A 23,331-nucleotide genomic window follows, 5' to 3' on the forward strand; every position below is an offset into this window, starting at 1 on the left:
TTTTTTTTTTTTTAAATCCCTTCTTCTCTCTTTTAATCCTTTCCCCAGTCCGGATTTGGTGAATAAAAATGAAGGAGCTTTGACTAGTCTCTTTCATCATGTAATGTCTTTAGGTCATTAAACAAGTAAAAACGGCTGCCATGGTAGATTCAGGTTCTTGTGGGCAAAGTCTGTAAAAAGTTTTTTTTTACGTATACTCCACCGAGAAAGAGGCTGGTGCCTTGGAGTCCAAAGGAAAATATCCTAAAGAGAAGTGTCTTCTGTGCGCCAGAATGAAAATTGTGTCTTTCTGTTCAAGATCAATCGCTGAGGTTACTTAAAAAAAAAAAAAAAAAAAAAAAAAAAGCCACTGTCTCTTTGCCGCATCTACAAGTTCACACAGAGCCTGTTTGCTGGCACGGCTTGGCAAAGCAGGGGAACTTCTTGCCATGTCGAGACGAGGCGTTCTTGGGAGATTATTTCTCTTGGACAATTCACATCATTTGTGGTCTCTGCATTGTGTCTTGATGTGGAGAAGAATACCAGTGAGAATAGCCAGGCATGTAGCTGTTGGGAGGCATATTGACTCCCTTGGCAGAGGCTGAAACGTCCCAGACTGGAGGCAGAGCTGGAGAGCGAGGGGAGAGGGCAGCGGAGCCGGGCAGAGGGTCGCTCTCGTGGGGGTTACTGCCCTGCTTCAGCAGCTTCTTGAATTTGGAGCGCTTGTTCTGAAACCAGATCTTCACCTGTAAAGCAAAACGCAGCAGATATTAGGCTGCCGTCAGTGCCCAGGGCACAGCAGGGGAGACCCCGGGGTCCGTGGGTCTGCTCCAGAGGTCTTGAGCGCACACGCCAGTCGGGTGTGGAGTTAGGGATAGGGAGGGAAGAAGGAAGGGTAGCTACTGTTGCTCTTGGGCTCTGGATGCCGCTGGAAAGAACAGGGGAGGCAGACCAGAGCTGGAAAGCGAGAGGGATGCAGGTTTTAACCTGGAACGTTGTTTTCTTTGCGCAGGCCAGATTGTTCAAGATGAAACAGACTACATATTCTGAGGTCTCCTGCTTTAGCACCTCATTCAGAATTTTGGAGGTCATTTGATCATTCGGGCAAACTGTTGTCAAACACAGGCAATCATATGATTTTGTGCCAGGATACAGGAGCCAATAGACAAAGGGCATCTTACAAAGAAATCGTGCATCCGAAATCCACACGATCAGATCAAGTGGTCCATGCTGCTGTGACGGGGGAGAAGGCACAATGTAACCAGGGTTGTGGTTTTATTTTAATATATATTTTTAAAGAAATAATCATTTTATTATCTCAGTGAGTAATTGGGTATCAAGATTGCTTTGGGTCTTATCCTGCTCCTAACCCAGCAGAACAGGAGCCTGCACTCAATAAGGTATGCAAGGATCAGGCCCACTGGTAGATCAGAATTATTATAAAGAATATATATACGTATATAGACATATATACAAAACATACTTTTTAAATCAATCAAACAAAGAAAACAAAACCCCATGTGTATTTGACCTCGCAAACTCTGCAGACATAATGTTAGGGGATAAGTAGGGGTGCTTCTTCTACTAGTGTGCTCAGAATCGGGCCCCTAAACCAAGTCTATATGTGTGAGAGAGAAAGCGAGACAACAGTGAGACAGAGTGTGCAAGTTAAGGATACTAAAATCCCATTTGCAAAACCATCAGGTCTATTCCCATCATTAATGTTTGCTGAGTATTTAAAAATCGCTGGCTGGAAGCAACTGTTACCAATGACAATGATAAAATCCCGAAGTTATTTGTTAAGCTCATAAATTCACATGATAACATTTTACCCGATTTGATCCCATCTATCCATGCACTTCTCCACAAACCCCAGCCTGGGAAGCCTGTAATGCCTCACATGTCTTTCAAGTTTAAATTAGCAGATGGCACAGCTATTCCAACCACACTTAACTATGGCTTAACCTGCCATAATTTTGTACACGGCTGTCTTTGATCCTCAGATCTATTATCACCTTCCGTACATTTTGCCCAAGGCTAACCACTGCATTTGCGTTAGTCATCCAGGGTGAATTAACTATTGATTTTACAGGTATTTCCTAACGCGTTCCTGCTTCCCCTCTACCTATATACGTTGCTACCAGGCAGCTTTGCTTTTAGTTCTACCTCAGGCCCAGCGATTCCTTGCCTTTGTTTTGTTCTCCTTTTCACCGCTGGGCAATTGTATCTCGGTGCTGGAATGATCCGAAAATACAGTCAATTTTAAAATGTTATGTGTGGCATCAAAAGGGAGCGCTTGCTCGCCAGACGGCTGAGGGAAAGGCGCTTTCAGCTCCTTCTGAGGTAGCCCGGTCTCTGTCGCACAGTGGGTTTAAGTCCTAGGACATAGAGATGGGGATCGTGTGCGTTACCTTTTCTACCGTTCCCGGCAGAGGTCAAAATGTTTAGAGAACATCATACTTTGCTTGGCCTTTATTGCTCGAGCAGGATTTCAGTGATTTGGGATTCCCAGTAATTACCTGTGTCTGGGTAAGTCCTAATGAAGCTGCCAGTTCAGCTCTCTCTGGAAGTGCCAGGTACTGAGTCTGCTGAAAGCGATGATTTAAAGCCTGGAGTTGTAGACTAGAGTAAATGGTTCGAGGTTTCCGAATCTTTTTCCCTTTTCCATTAAATCTGATTTCACCGTTTTCAATCACTGTGGTTTTTTGCTGATCTGCAAGCAAAACAACACAGCTGAAACATCACCCTCCTTAGCTATTAAACGCGGGTATTTTGGCTGCTACGGCTCCTAGAAACGCCGAAGCCTGTCCCGACGCCTGTTCAACCCCATCGCGTACACACAAGCTCCATCTCCTTAAAGGCACGCGCCGCACAGGCTGCTGCCTAGCTACCGGGAGAAAAAACAGCTGTCCGGGCACAGTGGGCACGCTGCCTTGCCCCCGGGGAGCAAATAATAATAATATTTTTAAAAACTTAAAGCGCGGCTCTGGCTTTGCGAGGGGAAGCCTTGTTCCAGGACCGTCCAGGTTTTACTGAGCTAATTGACTTCGCGTCGCCAGTTTGGTGGTCCGTGAATCACCAGTCCGAGACTTTTAACAATGTTTTTCCCCTCCGCCCCCCCCTACCCCCCCCGTCGTGCCCCTCCGGATGGATACGTATGGCTCCCTGAAAAAAAAAACACAACACAAAACCAAACAAAAAACAATAAAAAACCCAAATCCAAAAAACCACCACAACAAAAACCCCCCAAAAAACCCATAAATCAGACGGCCCCCGAGCGGAATGCGACCCGCTCGCCTGGAAACTTTCACTCCTCAGGTGTTAGCAGGAATTTTGCCTAAAGCCGGTCCCGCCGTAACAAAGGAGCGCCGGTCGCAGCCCCTCGCCGCCGGCCGGGCGGGGAAGGCGCCGGTGCGCTGCACCGCGGTACTGCCGGCAGCCGCCGCCAGCGCGGGGGAGCGGCGGCCCCGCCGCCGGTCCCGCAGCAGTAGGCCCGCGTAGGGGCCGCGGAAACAAGCAAACCCCCACCTTCTATCTGCGGTGCCCCGCGCACCCCAGGGCCGGCCCTTGCCTCGGCGGGAGCCGGGGCACGGCGGGGGTCGTTATGCAGGTGCCCGGGACGGGGGGGCCGGGGAGAGGCCCGGAGATGGAGGGAGCGGGGCGAGGAAGTGGCAGCGGGTTGGGCAAGCGGTGCTGGCTCACCTGCATCGTCCGCCCGCGTCTGGCTGGCCGCGCTGCTGTTGTGGTAGGACTGGAGGTAAGGGCTGTGCTGCGAGTGGCTCACGTAGGGGTAGGCGGCCAGCGAGCGGTGGTTGTAGGAGCCGGCGCTGCCGGAGTAGGGCGAGCTGTGATGGTGATGCTGGTGGTGCGGGTGCGAGCCGGCGGCGGAGTGCAGGCAGTGCAGCGGGTAGTGGGCGCCGGCCATGGCCGGCGAGCTCTGCTGCGAGTGGGGCGGCGGCGGCGGCTGCGGCGGCGGTGGCTGCTGTTGCCCGAACTCCATGAAGGCGGATTTGGAGGAGTCTTGCGCGTCCAGCCCGTCAGCCATCGTAGTCATGGTCATCATCAAAGTTTGGGAGGGAGAGCGCGGCGCTCCCCGGCTCGCCCCCCGCGCTCTGCCTCCTCTCTGCCCAGCCACCGCCGCTCCCCTTACCCGCCGCGGCACCGCTGGAGAGGCGGCGGTGATTTAATTTAATTTCTTTTCTTTTTTTTTTTTTTTTTCTTTTCCGCCTTTTTTTTTCCTTCCCCCCCTCCTCTCCAAGGAGCCGTTGTGCGAGGGGCCTCGTTCACTGAGGGAGGGGAGGAAGGGGAGGGCGGTGTGCGGGGTGTGTGAAGGGGGAGGGCGGGCTACTCCCGCCGCTTTTTTGCGCCGCTCTTTTCCTTCATCCCCCCGGCGCGTGGGGTGGGTGTTGTTTTTTGTGGGTTTCTTTTTTTTTTTTTTTTTTTATGAAGGGGGGGCGTGGAGGGTGGGGGGAGTTGAAGGTGGGAGCCGGGAAAGTTGGGGCTCCGGCGCTCCGACTTGAAGGGCAGGGACGCGCACAAGTCGAATGGTTCGTCTCCGGAGGGCAGCGCCTCCCTCATTGGTCACTCGGCCCCCTTACGTCATAGCCGGCAGCGCGCGCTGCCCGTGCCCGCCCCCCTTTCCCCCCCTCCCGTTTTTCCCCACCCGCGCGCGTTTCTTCCACACCCGCGCGGGTGGGGAAAAGGGGAGCGTCTACCCCATCCCCCTTTCCCCCTTCCCCCAAATCAAACATTCCCCCACTACACGACCCCCTCCATCCACCCACCCCCCGCGCCTCCTTGCGCGGTATTTTCGCTGTGGCGAAGCGACGCGCAGCGCATTTTTCCCCGCTGAACGCAGCAGCAGCAGCAGCTCCCGTAATGGCTTTCAAATATATGCAAATGGCTACGTGCGGTTGGCGGTTTTGGCAAAAAGCTTGATTAGGATATAAACGACCCAAGGAAAAAAAAAGTGCCTGCGCCCTAAATTTGTCTTTAGATTACAATTCCAGTTGATTTTATTTTATTGTCAACATTGTTAATGATAAAAATAGAGTCGTTTTACAGTTATTTTTACTTTCTGGAAGGAGGCAATTAGACTTCTAATCAGGAATACACAAAAATCTCCCATGATTAACTGCAGTACTTTGTTCAAATTGCTGCTATAAAATTCAGAACAATTTGCCTGTAATGATTATGGACTGGGTTTATTTTGGGAGGTGGAATAAAAGTGGATATAGCATAAATTATCCTCTAATTATACACCAGTGTCGCCTCAATTATCCTCTTATCAAAATGGTTGTCTAACTGCCGCATTTAGTTTCAATTCTCTCCTTTTTTCTATAAAAAGAACTTCATACCTTGTTATTATTAATCCATTTATTATTTGCAAGGGGATTTATATCCGAACATCCAGGTGGTATTACCACTTCTCTTTCAAAGATGGACTAGGGAAAGACATTAAGTTTGATCCAGCTCGGCGAAGGATCTCTCTCTCTCCTCTCTCCTCTCTCTCCCCCCTCTCTCTCTCACCCCCTCTCTCTTTTTTACCCCTTTGCTTCGCTTAAATCTCCTTGCGTCCAGCTAAGCATGAACTCCAGAGACAGACCCCACCGGAGAGGACTTAGGTAAGAAGGACCCTGCGGAACTCGCTAGGCATAGAGAAATCCGAAAGTTGTTCTAGATGGGGAAAGGGGCTGGAGGTTTCGGGCTTTAAAAACCAACACTGGCACCAGCAGCCGCCGCTTCCAAAACCACGCGCAGCCCAGAGACTTCCCCAGACCGATCCCAGGTCCTGATACTGCCTCTCACTGGGACATTCCCCGGGGACTGATTTTCAGATTCTGCATATATATATATATATATATATATATATATATATATATTTACGTGTCGCTTGTGGAAATATTTAGAGCGTTTTAATTTTTATTTCTGGGATTTTTTTCTTTTCCATTTCTTCATTTATTTTGGAGTTTTGTTTCTCCACAACCTGGTCATTAGCTCTGGGAAACCGAAGGATGCGAGTCCCCTGCTCGGATACCGGTGGGGGGTAGTGTAGAGGGGGAAGGGGGATGCGAAGCGATGCTCGATCGTTGGCAGGGCATAACCCATAGTCTCTCGGCGCTTGTTGTTCATATGGCTTGTTTCAGGGGCGTATGGGGGAGGGATGTCTTTTTTTCCTGTGTGGCTGGGATGTTCTGAGCCCCCTTACCCACCCTCTCATCGTTGTTTCACTTCTTGAGCCCTTGGAGTCGGTTCAGTAACTCTGAATGCAGTTGTAAGTGTCTTGCCTTGTTCTCCGGCTTTTAACAAGAGTTCCACTTTAACACGCGAAAGGGTAACCCGATCTAGGCGTTTACAAAACTACAATGAATAAAAATATAGAGAAAGGGGAAGAGAAGGGAAAGAATTCCTACTGAGACTCTTTATTCATAGGTGTAGGTAATGTACTCAATAGGAACAGGTACATTTGGCAGTTTTATTGCTTTATACCCTCCAGCTTGCTGTTAACATCATGAAGGCGGTTTTTTTTTTTTTTCGCAGGTGCACATACTAGCATTTTCTCCAGCAGAAAGAGCATGCATAACAAAAGATGTCAGAAAATAGGCTGGGGAGTGTTTGCAACACGTTGCTTTCTTGTTTCGAAATAATTCCTGCCACATAATGGATGCTAACCCGGGAATGGGAAAAAGTTGAGCAGGAGAAGGGACCACTTTGAAATAACACCTATATACCGCCTTCGCGAAGGGAATAAGGCGTTTGAGTCAGACAAAAAGAAGAAAAAAAGGCAGGGAGAGTCTGCAGGAGCTGTTTCCTGCGATAGGCAGCAAATGGAGTTACATGTGCATCACTCGCTCAGCGTAGCTCAGACGAGCTGCGGTGGGGCGAGCAGGACAAGCAGCGGCTCTGGATGCGGGCCGCGGGGAGAGGCGGTGTGCGGGGGTGCGGAGCCCCCGCCGAGTCATCGGTGGGGGCCGGTCGGAGGGAAGAGCTGGAAACCTGGCGCTACTCCTTCTCCCCGGTGCTCAGACATCCTTGTCTGTCGTCAAGACAGTTGACTCCGTCCAGCCTCACACCGATAATTTACCCCAATTTAATTAGGCCCACCGGGAATCTTGGGGTGGGGAGCAATAAGGGCCCGAGCTATGCCCTTGTAGACGCGGCAGTTGCAGGGATATTTCTTCTCCGAGGGTAGGGCAGGCTCCGGGCCCGCGCTTTGGCGGGGGATGCGGAGTACCCGGGAGGTCTCCGCCCCGGGAGACCGCGCTGCCGGGCACCGGTCCTCCCTGGCTCTGACTTGCGTGCAGACGAGCTCCGTCACCGGCCTCTTTCTGAAGAAATTAGACCTGAATAAATAACTCTGGACTCACTGGAGCAGTGGGATGCTCACTTCCCAGGGTGGGTAACTCGCGAAAAAAGGGTGAGGACGGACACCCCACACCTAAGTCCCTGCGCCTTGAAGTGCTTTCGAAAGAGAGCAGGCAGCAGTCAAGAGTGAGGGGTGGGAGCCCACGAGGAGAGCTGCCTTGTCTCAGTGAGCTTCCCGAGAGTTGTGCTGGACCGGGAGGGCCAGGAGTCCGGCCGGATGGGGCAAGGTGCGAGTTAGGGGCGGCTAAGGACTGCCCCGAGGAGGGAGCCCCCACACCGCCTCCTGTGAGCACCCGTTCCTCCCTGGGAAAAGGCAGCAGGAATTCACCGCATGTGACCCCCTTCCTGGCTTCTCCGCTCTTTCCGGGGCCAAGCCCGAGCTCCCGGAGGACTACGCTGCAGCCCTGGCCAAGGGCGATGGGGATGTGCCCTGTGCATGGCTCCGCGTCCTATCCGCTCCAGACCGTGGGTACCATTGCACCCTGCCTGCACATCCCTGGTCGGGCTTCCTTCCTCACCCCTCGGTTTAATATTCCCAGAAAACGCACTCCGCAAGTCACCCTCACTCTCCTGAAGAGCAACGAGGCCTTTGCACCCCTACCAGGCTTGGGGCTAGCCCCTCTCCACGCCTGGGCTGGCTGAGAGCCTCTGGGGCAACGCTGCTTCCCCTCCCCGCCTCCCCCGCGGTCCTCCCCTGCTCCGCTGACTGCCGGAGAGCGTGGCACCGTGCACCGGGCTCCTTGTGCCCCAGGACTGGGTGACTTCGTGAGACCGGTCTTCGGTGTCACCCTAAACCGCGTCGTTTTAATGATGTTTGCGGGTAACACTTTCAAAGGGCCAAAGCATGTATGTGTGGTTTAAAGGCACAGTTGTGAGTCGAAAGATGTCACACAACAGACACAACAGTCAGAAGGAGCTGACGAACAACAGGAAATGGGGTTCTATTTTTAGGGTGTAATAGGAAGTTAATGTAAGCGGTCAGAGGCTTCCTACATGCCTCCAAGCACCTTCTGTTCCGTTCATTCATTCATTCATTCATTCATGCGTTCAATAATAACAACAGGGGAAAACAAACATTCCCGTTCTGTTTCTCATCCCCTCCTTCCCGGGAAGTCCTGCTGTGGTGTCTGCAAGGGTGGGCTCTGCAGTCCTTCTCTTGGTTTGTTGAGCGTGTTTTTTGGTTTGTGGGGAAGGGTGCGATAGCTGACTGTTCCTCAAGCGAGGCTCCTCCAAGACGCTCTCGCAGAAGGAGCTGAAGGCTGCGCTCTGGGATTATATATCCCCTCTCCCCAATTCACACCAGAGTCCGGGAGAGTGCTTTCTGTCTCACGTCGGTCAGGGTAGCTGTGAAGATCCGAGAGAAACTTATTTCAGGAATTACGTTGTTGCGTGTGTTTTCCCGCGAGAAGCCCATGCATGTGCATGAAGTGGATCTTGAAACACGATTTTTTTTGGTGTGTCAGAGAAATGCAGGGGGAGGGGGGGGGGCGGGGGAAGGCAAAGAATACTACGGGATCTCCTGGGTTTTTTAGCAACAGTACAGAATCCACAAAGCAATTGAAAGGTGCTCGGGAGAGAACGGGATTCTCTGGCAGAGGTGTGTGCGGAAAGTCTCGAGAGAAGCGGAAAACCAGAGAATATTCCTGCTGGCGGCGATCCGCTCCAGATGCGTTTTTGCGGAGAGGCTCGCTCCGCAGATACACGGGACTTTCCCTTCTGGATCTCGGCTGTGGCGGCTGACAAATCTGCACCCCCGCCCCACGCGCCGTCGCTCCGCGGGTGTGCGGGGCGACTGCCCGGCACGGCTCGGCTCGGCAACCGCCGTCCTCCCATGGCAGCCCGCTCTATATACAGCTCCCGAAGCTACAACAAAATATCCCTCCTTGCATCTGCCGATGACATTTTTTTCACCGGTCTCTCAAGCCTGTTTACCCCAAAACACATGTCCTCCTCTCCTTCTGCCAGTATGTCCTAATGCCATCTTTTAAATGGCAGCTAAATGGTGAGGAAAGGCACCCGCAAAAGGAGGTCACCTCCTCAAGCTGGAAGCGAGCCATTTTGAGGAGAGTCTGCGGAATTTGAGCGCTGACAGTGCGAGAGCAAGAGCGGAGCAGAGGCTCCTCTGGATTTCAACCCACTAACATTATAACAGACAGGCAGGCGTCAATGGTTCTCCATATCGCGAGTGTGAAGGAAGTGGCAGGGAAGCGGGTGGGGTGGGGGGGAAGGGTAAACCCTAGCCCAGCCTTGCAGATGGATCACACACGCCGCTCTATATATTGTAGCCTGGGTCAAAATAATAAAAGTCAGAGGGGGAAAGATCCAGAGGGAACCAGCCACTGTCTCTTGTACAGATTTGTAGCAAAGCCTTGGCTGTAATTAAAACCTTACAGGCAGATTCATTCAATGTGTGGCTCTGCAGAGGGTCGAAGATTGGGGCTTTTTGTTTGGTTAATGTTTTGTCGTGATGTTGTCGTTGGTTGTTTTCCCTGATGGGGGATACGCGGGGGGAGGATGGATATCTGCTTTAAAATGCAATCAGGTTTCAGGCGAGTGGTTGCCCGGCAGGAGGACGGAACTCCCGCGGAGGCCCTGGCCGCCAGCCTCTCCTCGCACCTGGTCAGGTGCACCCACACCGCCTTAACTGAACCCCCGCGGACAGGTCTTTCCCGCTCTGTCCATGCGGCGAACGTGATCGCCGTAAAGAGTCTGAGCGGGAGTATTTACCTCCTTCTCCCCTCCACTGGGAGCCTTACGTGGCAGTGGCGTGGGGAGACCTTCCCCTCCGAGGTTCAGGGGACCTCCCCGAATGCAGCCGCAGGTTTGCAGACCGCGCCTGTGAGGCTTTCACTTGGCAGGCGTCCCCGCCTGCCAGGGTGCTGCTGAAGCAGATGTTGGTTTTAGCGGGGACTTATGTTGTTTTGTTTTCTTTTCAAATGAAAGAAAAAAACAACAATTAAATAAAAACCTTATTCTGGCAGAGGAGGAAGATGCAGTGGAATTAAAAAAATAAAAATAAAACAAAACAAAAAACCCATCCCACCACTGCTCTTAAGTGCCCATGTTGGAAGAGCTCAGAGGCGAATGGAAACTTGAGGCTCTTTTTAGTCAGCAGAGAGGCTGCAATTTCTCCTGCAGTAGCGGCCAGTCTCAGTCCCTAGCCAAGCTCCCCGCCGAGCCCTCCTGAGCCCAGCCTCGGCTCCTCACGGCCACTCGTGTGCTGTGCCGGTGACACCCGCGGGAAACGTCTCATCCCATCTGCGCTCGGGAAGTTTCGGAATCCGGAGAGTGAAAACAGAGGCTTTAATTACGGCAAACAAGCGCGGTGTCCTCTCTCTTCAGTCTCTTTCGCCTTCGTTTATTTTTAGTACACTTCAAATGTCTACACATTTCCCTTGTTGAGATCAGTGCAATTATTTACTCTGCCTTTAGGGATGCATTTACCCAAGCATTGAATGGAAATGTAGTAAACATTGTGCAAAGTCAATGCAGTTATTGAAGTTTATTTATTAGGAAAAGAAGTAAATATCTCGGCTTTACTTGTTTCTTCGGGCAGACTCGTTATCTAGAGTAGATTGCAAGGAGAGTTCTTCACTCATTCCCGTGTAATGAGCTTGCTTTATACGTTTATCTCGTATCTGTATCTAACTACAGCCTCTTTTGTCAGGGTCTCAACAGACTATAAAAACAAATCTAAAAGTTAATTTAGAAAGATAATCCGAAAGGATGCATTATCTGATCTCTCTATAGAAACTTAACTAGGTGAGGTCCCGTATCTGAAGGCGTAGAGAGATATACAAACAGAGCATCGCCTCCAGCAACCTGAATTCCGCCCCTATCCAGCGTATAGAGCGGGAAAACTCTTGACACTGAGAGCGGTTTCACTGGCGGAGTGAAACTGCTGTGCCCGACTGACTGGTTCTAGTGTGACCACGACGTTATTCTCCATCCCGCCAAGAATTACTTTTATTTTTCGCTAGTGGAGATCGTCACCTTTCTCCACCTTTTTGCCCCGACCCCTCTCTCCCGAGCATCCTTCGCACAGAATAAACGCAGGAGGAAGGGATGGTGGGGGACGGGGCCGGTAGAAGCATGTTAGGTATCTACGGCGTGAGGCACGGGAGATATTCCGGGGTTCTGACAGCTGGATCTGAAACAAATCAGATCTGAATTAACTTGCCTTTTTTTTTTTTTTTTGAATTGTCTGCATTTCAGCAAGCAGCCCTCACTCACTCCGCTTCTGGCAGGTTTTGTTACACGTGCCTCCATAAATATATTATCCCAGCCTTCTTTCCTCGTTGGAGCTCTCTGTTCAACAAAACAGAAAGCAGAACGAGGAGAAGCGATTTTCTTTTTTTAAATGAAGACATTTATAAGTAACCTAATTTCGTATAGTGGAAGTAAATTTCATGCTAAGATATATTTTGCACAACATGTAATCTTTTGAAGCCGGAAGACATTTAATTAAAGCCATATTCGGAGAAGTACGGCTTCAAAGCAGTCATACGACCACATACCTCATTCATATTCAAGATCCGTCCGCGAATTCAGATTGTTTTAACGTGGGACATCGCCTTTACAGCATAACTCTGCGAGGCCTGGGCAGCATGAGAGATAATACAAAGGAGAGCAGGCACGGAAGGGCACGGGGTATTGTACCAGGAGAAGGTGTCTGTTTAACCCAAAGACCACTGTTTTCTGCTTCCCAGCTTCTGGCATTCGGTCGGAGGGACTTCCAGCAATTCACATGCACTAGCTAAGGGTTGGGGGAGAGGGAAAAACCCACCGTGGATGGGCCGGGTTTAAGCATCCCGAGCTGGGTGCTCTCGCTTCATTTCCATACGCTGCTGCCCACTTCACGTCGCCTTGTGAAACATGTGCATGGGGGCAAGGTTTGATCACGCCCTTTGCAAACCGCCCAGAATAAGGCCGGGGTTCCCGTGGCAACCCCATTTCCTAGCACTTTGGGCTGATCGGGGAGCACTCAGGCAGACTCACACACCCAATGGCTAAAGGGGCATCTCTAGAGAGAGAGAGGATGGCGCCCTGCAGGCACCTTTCATGGGCATCTGTGAACTTTTGATCGCACTCATGCCGTTTGAATGGCAAACACACTTTCTCTTCAAGTTTTTACCCCATCTCCTCCTCGACTGTTAGATTATTCAGGTGAAGAGCAGGGACACCCGAGGAAATGGGGATGCAGGAAAGGAATAGCCCAGGCCCGAGGAGAGAACTGAGTTCCCGCCTGGCGCTCAACCCGCCGTCCGACGGTCTGCGGGGCTCAGGTGTCCCCTGCCCCTGCTCTTCCGGGCTCCCTCGATGGAATGCTCGCTCTTTCATTAAAATGACTGGTAAAACCTGCCATGAATTCGGTGAGAGCCAGATCGCTCCCCCCCCTCCCACCCCCGCACTATTTCTCTATGGTAACTTTTGCCTAAGCGGTGCTTGGTTCCTCCAGCCTTTCCCTGGCCGTCAGTGGGGCCGCCAGTGCAAAGGCTGGTTCTCTGGGAGCCGGAGGACTTGTGTGTTCTGGGGTCCCGTCAGCAAGATCTTTTGTTTTCTTCTCGAAAGGAATGGTTAAATACTTCAAATGAAGAGGGGGAAAGAGAAGCGAAATAAACCCAAACCAAATCATACCCCCATTCAGCCCGAGGCAAAACAAAGTCGCAGCAAAAAGAGTACCCCCCTGTGGCTGCCCTGCCTCGAGTTGGGGCTGCTTCAGAGGGGATAAAATTCAGCGGCGAAATCAGATCAGAAAGGTTCTGGTTAGTTTCCTTGTAGTGGTAATTAAAAGTATTAATTGGTTGTGTCGACAGCTTAAAAAGACAGGTGCTGCTAAAAAAGCCTCATAAATCTTCCAGTCATTACTAAACGGCAGTGGGAGCCGGGCTGGGAGAAGGAGCCGATTGTTTACAAGGGTGTTTCGAGGTTTAAGAATAGAGATTATAATAATACCACTGCTAATCGGACGACTTTCTCAATTCCTTTGAAAAATCAAAATAAATCAAATGGCCTGCCGGCAACGCTCATCTAGAGCAGGGCAAGAAGCCTTTCATGGACTTCACCGCGTTTAAGACAAACTTTACATGTACCCTTAATTTTCTGTGCATATATATATGGTTAAAAGTGAGGACAATTATTCATTCTGTGTGCCTTTGGATTTTTTTTTTCCCGTCAGGTGGCCTGTGGCCCGTGAATAAAGTAAATTTCATACAAGTTTTCAGGACACCGGTTTAAACTTCAAAGACTCTGACTAGCCGGGTAGGGGCTGGCTGTGCTGCTTCGTCCACCGGGCAAAGCAAGAGCCAGTGACGTTGCAGCCTCGGTGTGTGAGAGGAAAGGAGGAAAGGAGGAAAGGAGAAAAAGGAGGAAAGGAGGAAAACCAGGCTCCCGGCGTGTGACTCGACCCCGGTTTTTTAAGTGGGCTATTTGGGGGTGTTTGTTTGTCGAGGTTTTTTTGGGTGGTGTTTTTTTTTCTTTTTCTTTTTTTTTTTTTTCTTTCTTTTTTCTTTTTTTTCGGAGGGCTCTTGGCCGCGCCCGGCGAGCAGACAGCCGCGAGTAGCCGAGCAAATTCCGCGAGGGAAGCGGCGGGGGAGCGGCGCGCCCGTCTCCCGGTGCGCACGTCGAAGGAGCCCAGAGCTCTGAAGGCGATACCCGGGGCTCTGGCCGGCACTGCCTGCAGGCGCCTCGGGGCGCCGTCCCCACTTGGCTGGGGGCGGTGTGGCGGGGCCAGGGCCGAGGCTCCAGGGCCGGCGCTCCCGGACGGGCTCCGGGGCCGGGGCTCCAGGGCCGGCGCTCCCGGACGGGCTCCGGGGCCGGGGCTCCAGGGCCGGCGCTCCCGGACGGGCTCCCGGCGGAGCCCCGCGGCCTCCTCGCGCACGTGACGCGGCGCGGAGCATGCGCGGCGCCGGCCCCGACGGGCCCGCTCCCGAGGGCGGCTGAGGCGGCTCCGGGGCCCGTCCGGCCCCGCCGCGCCCCGTCCGTCCCGCAGCCCGCCCGCCCGGGCAGTAGGGCCCCGCGCTAAGGAGAGCCCTGGGGCGGTGAGGCAGCCTGTGAACCATCCCGCCCGACGGGTTGTTTTTAGCTCTCCCGAAGGGGCCGTCCCCACCCGCAGCCTCGCCCCTGCCCTCCTCCCCAGCCCGGTGCTGCCTCCTCGCAGGCCGGGCCGTGATGGTTCTGATTGTTCCGCCGTCCCCTGCCTGTCCCCGGCCTGGGGCAGCTCACGGGGCGTCGGTGTGTTCCTGCCCTGTCGCTCCTGGCCCCTGGGCAGGGCCGGACAAGGATTCTGACCACAGAGTATCACCCCCACACACACCTTGTCCCCTTCCCCCAAAATAATCCCTGAACGGCGAAGTTCCGCTCGGACGAACTGTTCCTGCAGCTGTGTTTATTATCGAGGGTCCTTTCACAGGCAAGGAACGCCGGCTCCCGGCTCTGGCACCCAGCGGGAATGCGCCAGCGCCGGGACCGCCTTTGCGCGGAGTTTTGGGGGGCGAGGAGCGGGGGCTGAGCGGCGGCTCCGGCTCCGGGAGAGCCCCGCCACCCCGGCGAGGCACCCTGCTCCCGGAGCAGCCTTCCCGACGGCTTCGTGCGGGTCCCTGGGCTGAACCTCCCCGTGGAACTGCAAAGACAGCACAGCCTCTGCCTCCTTCGTATCAGTAATGACTTCCACCCCCCCACTCCCTCCGTGCTCTAAAACAACAAAACACAGACTTACCTGAAGTGGTTTTTATTTTCACAACAAGGGATATTCCCTGCATTGCACACATACACACAACGCATGCACACGCACACACACACACACACCTTAACCAATAGAAAAGCCAGATATGAGAGTTTGATGCTCTGCTGTGACATGAATAATTGTTGCATCGTGTAACTTCCTACATCTTGGTTTTAATTTGCAGTGAACCAAACAAAGATATTTGCAATTTTTAAATAAGCACTCTATGTAATAAATGGGAACATTGTGCATGAATGCTGTTTCTTCCCCTTTTCTTTAGAAGACATTATTAGCTCTGACAGCATGCAGCTCAGGTTTGGAGGAGAGGATTTTGTAAAGGGATGATAGACAGGAAGGGCAGCAATCATGGGCTTCTTGGGCTAAAGCTTTTTTTTCTTTTTTATCAGAATGTTCTGTTCGATGCCATTTATCCTTGATGATAGAAAATTGCTCTGTTGCCAGGACGCTGCTGCTGAAATAGAGGGCAGGAGCCACATTTCCATTTTGCAGCTTGAAAGCTATTCAAATGAATTTGCAGAAAGGGGGGAAAATCTAGAGATAAACAAATGAGAATAAATCGAGTTCCCCTTTCCTCTCCTTTCTCTTTTTCTTCCTTTCTCCTTTTTTCATCCCGAGGCTTGTATGTGTGTACGTGTGAGGGTACTATTCTTTTTCTACATAAGGATTTTAGTTCATCAGTGTTTGCAGCATCTGGGAAGTGCTCTAAATCAGGCAACACTTATTTTGCTGCTGTTCGAGCCACCGAACACGTAAACATATTAGAGAAATTTACGTGCGCGTGCAGATATACAGACGTCCATTATTTCCTTATGAATGTGTTTGTATACAGCCAGACCCCGGAATGCAGCGCTGTGTGTTCCTCTGCGGGGATACCAAGGACGTACACCATCACCTTAGAGCAAATGTGATTTCTCCCAACATTTGTGTGTTGATTCTGGTGAAATACCTTGTCGTTTTAGAACAATTAAAATCTATGCTTGTCATAACACTGTCCTTCCATCGTAACTAATTGTGTGGGAAATCTTCATTTTCCCTCGCAGTCCATCTAGATATTTCTGGAGTCCCAAGGAGAAGTAATAATGCATCTGGCTATAATCCAGCACGTAGCCCAAGGGCTAATATTTAATAATTATTTTAAAATTAAGCATTGAATAAAATAAAGCCCCGAAACATTATTTATAAATCGGAATGAATATAATGACAAGTAATTATGTTCTTCCTTCTTTGGTGATTCAAGGCTCAGCTCAGCTCCTCAGTTCAAATCCAAATAAATGAAACGTGTGAAGCCTGTTAAACACTTCCATTTCATTTACTTGTTCCGTCTGTAGGCTGCTGCTGTGTTAGGCTGGAAATATTGGACATACCTTGACTGGGGCTGCATAAACTCCCAGAGGTCTGAGATCCTAGTTACCACAAAATAACTTTAAGCGAATTCTAACTTCTCTGAGGAAAAGCTGGTGCCAGTGAGTCATGGGGGTTGAGAAGATTATGCAGCGTCCTCTTAAACATAGGATTTTAAGCGACCATAATATGTTTGATGGCATACTATATTTGATCAGCTTGGATTTTTTTCACTATGTCATTTCAACAGAATTTCACCTCCTATTAATCTATAATTATCACGTTGGCTTCAAGCATTATGTATTGCAAAGTGGCACCTTGTTAGATGTGGGTTCCCTTCTGCAAAGAAGAAAATTCTGGAGGCGGAAAAGAAACAAACAGTATGGAGAAAGAAAAAGGAGGATTGATTTATTGGTCTTGGCCAACAGTTTTTCCATAAGTGTCCGAGCAGTCAGGCATGCGACTTTACCATTGATTTTTAAATCTCCCTTCAGCCGAAAAGATCAACGCGCAAATAATAGTAAACTCTAATCACTGCTGCTATTAGATTAGCCTAAACACGGGGATCCGAGGATCCTGCTGTGTCCAGCTCTTCCACCAGCCTGGGGAAGCGGCCCCACCAACCGGCCCCGCACCCTCCGTGCCGCGACCTGCTCGCAGGACCCTCGGGGCTGGAGGGACTCCTCGGGCTGGATCTCCCGGTCCGCTGCCTGCCGGAGCCCGCTCCGAAGGGCCAGAGCAGCGCGGGGCCCCGGGGTGCTGCACCCCGGGGAGGGAGCGGCGAGCGGCCCTCGGGGGAGCCGCGGCCTCCCTTCCCCGCGTCCCACGCCGGGCTCCGGCCAAGCTGCCGGAGCGCCGGGAACAGCGCACCTGGGGGCATTCCCGGGCCTCGCGGGGCTGGCGCCGGGCGGGCGGCGGGAACGCTCCACGCCGGGGCAAGAGCTGCCTCCCACTGCCTCCCGCCGCACGGCCGGGCTGCGCCGACCCGGCCCAGGGCGGCCCCGGCCCGGCCCGCAGGCGCTGCCGCCTGGGGCTGGAGCTGCTCCGGCTTCAGCTGCCCTCCCGGCTACCGCGGGCACTCCGAGTCCTGTCATGCTGGACAATGGCACAAGTCCCGCGTTGATGTCTGACGGGCGATCCCGGCAGAAACCGTGTCGCCCCACCAGCGAAACGAGCACCTTGCAGGGGAGCTTCCCTCGGAGGAGGCCCGGCTCCCCTTGCCAGGTGCCTCACTGCAGTAAAAAGGGATAAATTATAATTCGAGGGATGAGATTAAGGCCACTGCAGCCCAGTCTCCTGCTATTATCTGGGAGATGAGAGCCTCTGTCTGGGCTTCCACTCCCCTGCTCCCGCCTTCCACCCATCCTTATTGTGGGGACTTGGGCTCAAGGAAGTCATTGCCTCCGCACTGAAGTGATTGTGGAAGTCAGCCCCAATTTCTGTAATACCCAGTTCGGTTCAGAGGGTGCAAGCGCATTTTCAGGCAGCAGATGATTAGTCATAACAATTATTTGAATGTCTTTTGTTTAGGAAAACTTCAGGCCTAAGTAAGTCCATGCTTGCTTTCAAGGTAGTGACCACTTTTGGAGGGCTAGAAAAGCAAAGATAACTAGACCTGGGTTTCAACGGCACAAGGCTGAACAAAGAAATATTTAGATAAGAGGTGACAAATGCCACAGAACTGCCAGCAAATGCCAGAACCAGCAAAAAAACCCCAACAAAACAAACCAACAAACCAAAAAACCAAAACCAACAAAACCCCAGCAAAACCCACCACAACTTTGTCAGTGCTTTGTACTTAGTACTGTACTGATAATGTGAACGGAGATTGCCACAGGAAAAAAAACGGGTCATAGGCTAGGGAACAACCTTGGTTTCAGTCTGCCCCTTTTTGTCAGCGATTTCCTTGGTGCTGTGTAACATGCCACGCTGCTGCAGGCCCAGCCTGATAACTGCCTTGCCCCATTTCTCCTCACATGTCTGTGCAGTAAGTTACTGGTACTGTGGAGGGATGGAACCACTTGATGTGGCAGCAGGGCACTTCACAGTCTCCCACCGTCACCTCTCAGGGCAGAACTGGGTCTCTCAAGCTGTTTCTTGCCATGCAGACCTGGTAATTCTGTCTTTTGTCGGGACTGTCCAACACAGAGCATAATATTATGCTTTGCTCCTCTAAGTTGTCAAGGTCACAGTCTTTCTCTTGTGGAAAAATGTATGTGGCCATGTGATTAAAGCATGTCTAATCATGAGTTCACATAAGGAACTGAATTTGGGTTGCATATATAACCTCATGTCTGGCACTTTCTACCTTTTGAGTGACTAGCTTCACAACCTTATTGTTCTTTCAGCTTCAAGGTATATGTGTGTGAAAAAGATCTTTATGTAAATCAAAGCAAAATCATCAAGCCTGGTATTTTTTTAAAGGTGGGCTTTGTTTTTTTTAATGAAGGTTGTCCATAGTTTGGTTTTGTGCTCCAAGAACAGAAGCGTGTCTTCTATTTGAATTCCGGCAGAAACAGTACCTAAAAATCCTCTCCAGTTTGGGTTCAAACACAGCCAAAGTCTTATGAGAATGGCTTTAACTCACAGCCCAGTTATCACTTGATCTCTGGCGCCTTTGCTTCCCCACAAGAGAATTAGAATGCCTCTTTTCTGATTAGGCTCATTTAAGAGATTAGGTCTTGGAACATTAAAGAGAGAAACATTTGAATATGCATCTGTCTCCTTATTGCCACTTTCAAATGGCTATGTCTTAATGGTACATTCCATCAGTAAACCCTTTACTTCGTTTTAAAACTGTAAAGTTTTTGCTGTATAAGAATCTTTTTAACAGACTTATATTGATACCTAAGGGTTTAGGAATCCATGAAATCTTTAGTTTACAGATCCACAGACTATGTGTGAGGCTTCTGCCACTGAGAAAACCAAAGACCTGGTTGACTCTCCAAAGTAACACTGGTTTGAGCAAACTGGATTTTAGTTTCTCAGCAAGTTCTTCTGCATTTTCAAGTCCCAAATAATTCCAGATTCAAGCTGGTCAGATTCAAAACTAGTATTCTAGTTTATTCCAGCTCTTTCTGGGCATCTTTGCAGCTTCCCTGAAGCATCATCTTCAAGCAGCAGAAGTGCTTTAGGGGATCACTTAGCACAGAGTAACAGCAGGGCACATGCATGCAGACTTCTGAGCTTGAAGAACATTCCAGATCCATCAAATGTATAGTTTTTACTTTTCCTTGAAGTAGATTCAGAAGGTAATCTTTGCAGGAGGCCTGTTTTATGGATTTGCTAGTGTTACACAAATGATAAAGCTTCTAAGCTGTAAATGTATCTGTTCTGAACTGAGTGATTCCAGAGAGCTCTCTCAGGTGCTTTTATGGCCTACCACCATATAACTTCCCAAACACAGCTCTGTGGCAATCAGCTGCACATAAAGACTGATTTTTTTACCATCAAGTCATGTGTGCCTCAGATAGACCTTAAGCAAGGTCAGACAACAAAGAAAATGTCATAACAGTTTTATTTGAAACCATCATGGCAGAAAGTAGCCAGATTGGCTGCTTCCAGACAGTTAGAGATCACATACATATTTTTTAAGCATTTAAAAACTATGGAGCTAAGGAAAATTGACCTAAACTTCATAATGAAAACATTTTTTCTGAGTTAATCAGTAAACTACATGATTTTTCCCAGGTTAGTGAAGAACTCCCCTCAACCACCACATGAAATTAACTTGACCAATTCTAATAATATTTCTTTAAAAAAGCCTATGGTTATGTTTTGCAGTGGCTGCTTGCAACATTGAACAGAGTTACTGTGCCCACTACACAAAAGTGACAGCTCCTCATGAGGTTAAAAACCTATAGATTTTTGTCACTTGACTTAAAGGGAAGATTCATTTGCTGAAGACAGTAGGAAACTCTCATGTTGTCTGTACAGGTATTTTCACAGGCTTCCAGATGACTGAGCAGTTCCAACCCCACAGCTGAATATTCCCACCCCTTGGGGAAGACCCATTTGCTCACCATCCACAGCATCCTTTTTGTGTTGCAAATGTGAAGTGTGAGCTGGCTTTGCTTAAGCCAAGCACTGTTGACTACTGGAGGATAAATTACATCTGTTCATTCTACCGATATTATAAATTAGATACAAATTGTAATAATTATGCTTAATTGCTACTTAATTACTGATTAAAAGAAACGTTTTTATGATTCTTTATTACAATCCCATGCATTTTTTTCCAAGGGTGTTTAATCAGGCAGACGTTCTGAAGAACAGCCACAAATCATATTTTAGTAGTAGGATTAGAAAGATAGTGTTCCGTACACCATTTTGAATAAGAGCATTTGCATATGACCTAAACTTCAATACAGTTGGATCATTTTTGTCCAAGAGTTGCCAAACAAATTTGCAGCTTTTCAGAACAAAGATATTTCAGATATTCAGAGCATGCTAGAACACTGAATTAGCAATGGATTCCCTCTCCTCCCCCCTGCCCAGTATCATAGCCCTTTGTTAAGCAGACAAACTTGCAGGCAGTGATGAGAGAAAAGAAAATAACTTTTTAAATACACTTGGGATTTCTGCTCCTACAAGTAAAGTCCTCAGTTCAATGAATCAAGAGGAAGAGATGGAGGATTTTTTTCGTGCGTGGTTGTAGAGTAGGAAGATAGATGGAGATTTGTCTGCTTGCATTCAAAAAAGAATCAGGTGAGTCATTAATCAAGGTCATGTCTAGATAATTGGCTGAAGGGCAACAGCAGGGTTGACCCTATATTTATGGTTTTGAAAGAACAGCTCATGGATATCAAAATGATTTTGACTGTTCTGCAATTGCTGGTTTGGGCCAGTTCTTCTATGTGTATGAATTCATACTTTTTGAAGTCACTGCAGATATGCTGCTAACAACTGCTATCTGACCCCAATATTTACAATCTAAAAAAATCCTATTTTGTGGATGTGATGTCTATTTAAAATAATTTTCCAAGCATTAGAGAGACCAACTGCTGCTAGTGGTTTAGCGGGTTGGATTAATTATGCCTATTGCACTGCACATATAAAGCACTTGTGACTACTATATGGATTGTTTTACTGGGGAGGGGGAAGGGGGGTTGCCATTTGGAAAGGAAAAAATAATCACCTATTTTCTTCTGTCTTTGCTTGCTACAAAGCCTATTGAAGTCAATGGGAGTGTTGCCATTTATTTGTGTGAGCTTTTGTCAGGTCCTGTATATGCTACTGCAAACTGGAGGGGGGAAAGGAGTACAGTTAAAGGGAAGAGAAGCAAGAGGGGAGGAGTTAAACACAGGCGAAGAATAGAGTCTTTGTCTATTAATTAGGGTTTACATGCCTTGTGGAAAGCAGCATTTCTCCAACACTGGGTCCCTCTGCCCCACTATTTCATTTTACATCTCCCGTGTTGGTTGTTCTTCAGGTCAATATAGTGCTAATAAATCATGCACCGTGTAGCACCAACTGTAACACTCCACCGCTCCGGTGCATAGGAAAGGCATTGAATTAAACAAGCTTCTCTAGGGTCAAAAATGTTTTTTATTTCTGCAGCGAATACCTGCTCTCCCTGGAACATGTTGTCTGGCAGCAACACCTACATGTAGCACAAGAACTTTTCTGGGAGTTACTCAACAATATCTTATCACTTGTTGCATATGGAGAAACAGGATCTGGCAAAACCATGGAGTTCTCCTGACGAAGTCTTGCCAACATGCCTCAGCTGAAACTGGAAGGGCTCACTGGACAGTCCCAGTTCATTCCCATGTCCATTTTCTCCTGGTTACACCCACCAGAAGACAGTGACAATTGATTGCAATTAGAGAGGAAAAGCGCTGTTGTTTTTGACACTAGGCTGGACTCCGGAGATGTTCTGTCTCTGGGTGTGTCTCAAACTGCTGGGTGACCTCGGGTAAGCCATTTGGGACTCAGACTTATGATCAGTTTATGACAATTTAACAAGCTATTGTGTCTCAGTTGAACAGCAGTGACTGTCCTTGTGTGCACTCTTACCCAGGGCAAACAGGCTGATGTGACCCAAAGTGTAGTTATGTGAGCAAATTAAGCCAGTGCAACCAACTGTGGTGCAATGAGATTGCTACCCCGGAGAAGGCAGCTAATCTGGTCTAAAATATGTGAGGTTTTTTGTTTGGTTTGCTTTGTTTTTTTTTTTTTTTTCTGGACTGCTTTTAATCTTCACCAGTTCCCCAGTACAGGTCATTGCAGGAATAGGTTTTTGGTAGCAGTGTTGGGCATACAGTGGCAGTACTGATTCAAACTGTAGTGAAACAGGTCTGGTTCTTCACCCTTCTGAAGTAAGAGGATGTGCATGGAGAGGGTAGAGCAACTGGTGCTTGAAGATATTTTAATGTCATTGTTAGTCTGACCTACTAGATCCAAATCAACAAAGCACCTAAATGTGTCTGTGGATCAGAGTATTTGTTCCCCATGTAAGAAGGGAGAAACATTTACCTCCATCTTCTCCTTTCTCTGTCCAGATTGTAAACTGTATAGTGGAAATTCTCTCACTACATATTGATACAGAGTCCAACACAATGACAGACTGATCTTATTGGAGGTCTGCATACAGGTAAAAATAAATCACAAGAGTAACAGAGGGAGAGGTGTGCTCTCCTGTCAGTGGAGAAAAGCAGACAGGACAACACCAATCAACCTCTGAATTTGTAAGCTTTGTTGTCTGCCAATTAGCTCTAACCTCAGAGTAGTGGTAAAGGTATATCCTGAGCCTTCTTTCACTGGGCAGTTTCCATCAGTAAGATTTTTAATTATTATCTGAAGTGCTGTATTTATAACATAATTATTTTGATAGAGAAACATTGTCTTAATAGTACAGTAACATGTGAGTTACACACACACATTCTTAGAGCAACATTTTA

General features: G+C 49.3%; 1 protein-coding gene and 2 long non-coding RNA genes across 4 annotated transcripts in view; 2 read left to right on the plus strand and 1 right to left on the minus strand.

The window, feature by feature from the left end:
• LOC126646347 (uncharacterized) overlaps positions 1-23,331 on the plus strand; it is a 73,945-nt gene that overhangs the window by 3,610 nt on the left and 47,004 nt on the right. The gene's annotated exons all lie outside the window — the stretch shown is intronic.
• The window catches only part of LOC126646343 (uncharacterized), a 39,768-nt gene that overhangs the window by 1,593 nt on the left and 14,844 nt on the right, over positions 1-23,331 (plus strand). The window contains exons 1-2 of one of the 2 annotated variants that reach the window (XR_007630276.1): positions 5,382-5,603; positions 21,989-22,346. This is a non-coding gene — a long non-coding RNA (uncharacterized LOC126646343). Of the gene's footprint in view, positions 1-5,381; positions 5,604-21,988; positions 22,347-23,331 lie in introns of those variants that run through there. The other variant, XR_007630277.1, reaches the window with a different exon arrangement.
• On the minus strand, positions 352-4,289 carry DLX6 (distal-less homeobox 6). The gene is made up of 3 exons (XM_050327527.1): positions 3,682-4,289; positions 2,499-2,692; positions 352-725 (listed from the first exon to the last, which is right to left on the minus strand). Exons 1-3 carry the CDS (start codon positions 4,040-4,042, stop codon positions 474-476), a joined length of 807 nt encoding a protein of 268 aa, XP_050183484.1. The 5' UTR covers positions 4,043-4,289; the 3' UTR covers positions 352-473.

The sequence above is a fragment of the Myiozetetes cayanensis genome, unplaced genomic scaffold (genome assembly GCF_022539395.1).
Source record: "Myiozetetes cayanensis isolate MyiCay16 unplaced genomic scaffold, myiCay2020 scf1, whole genome shotgun sequence".
Lineage (NCBI taxonomy): Eukaryota > Metazoa > Chordata > Aves > Passeriformes > Tyrannidae > Myiozetetes > Myiozetetes cayanensis.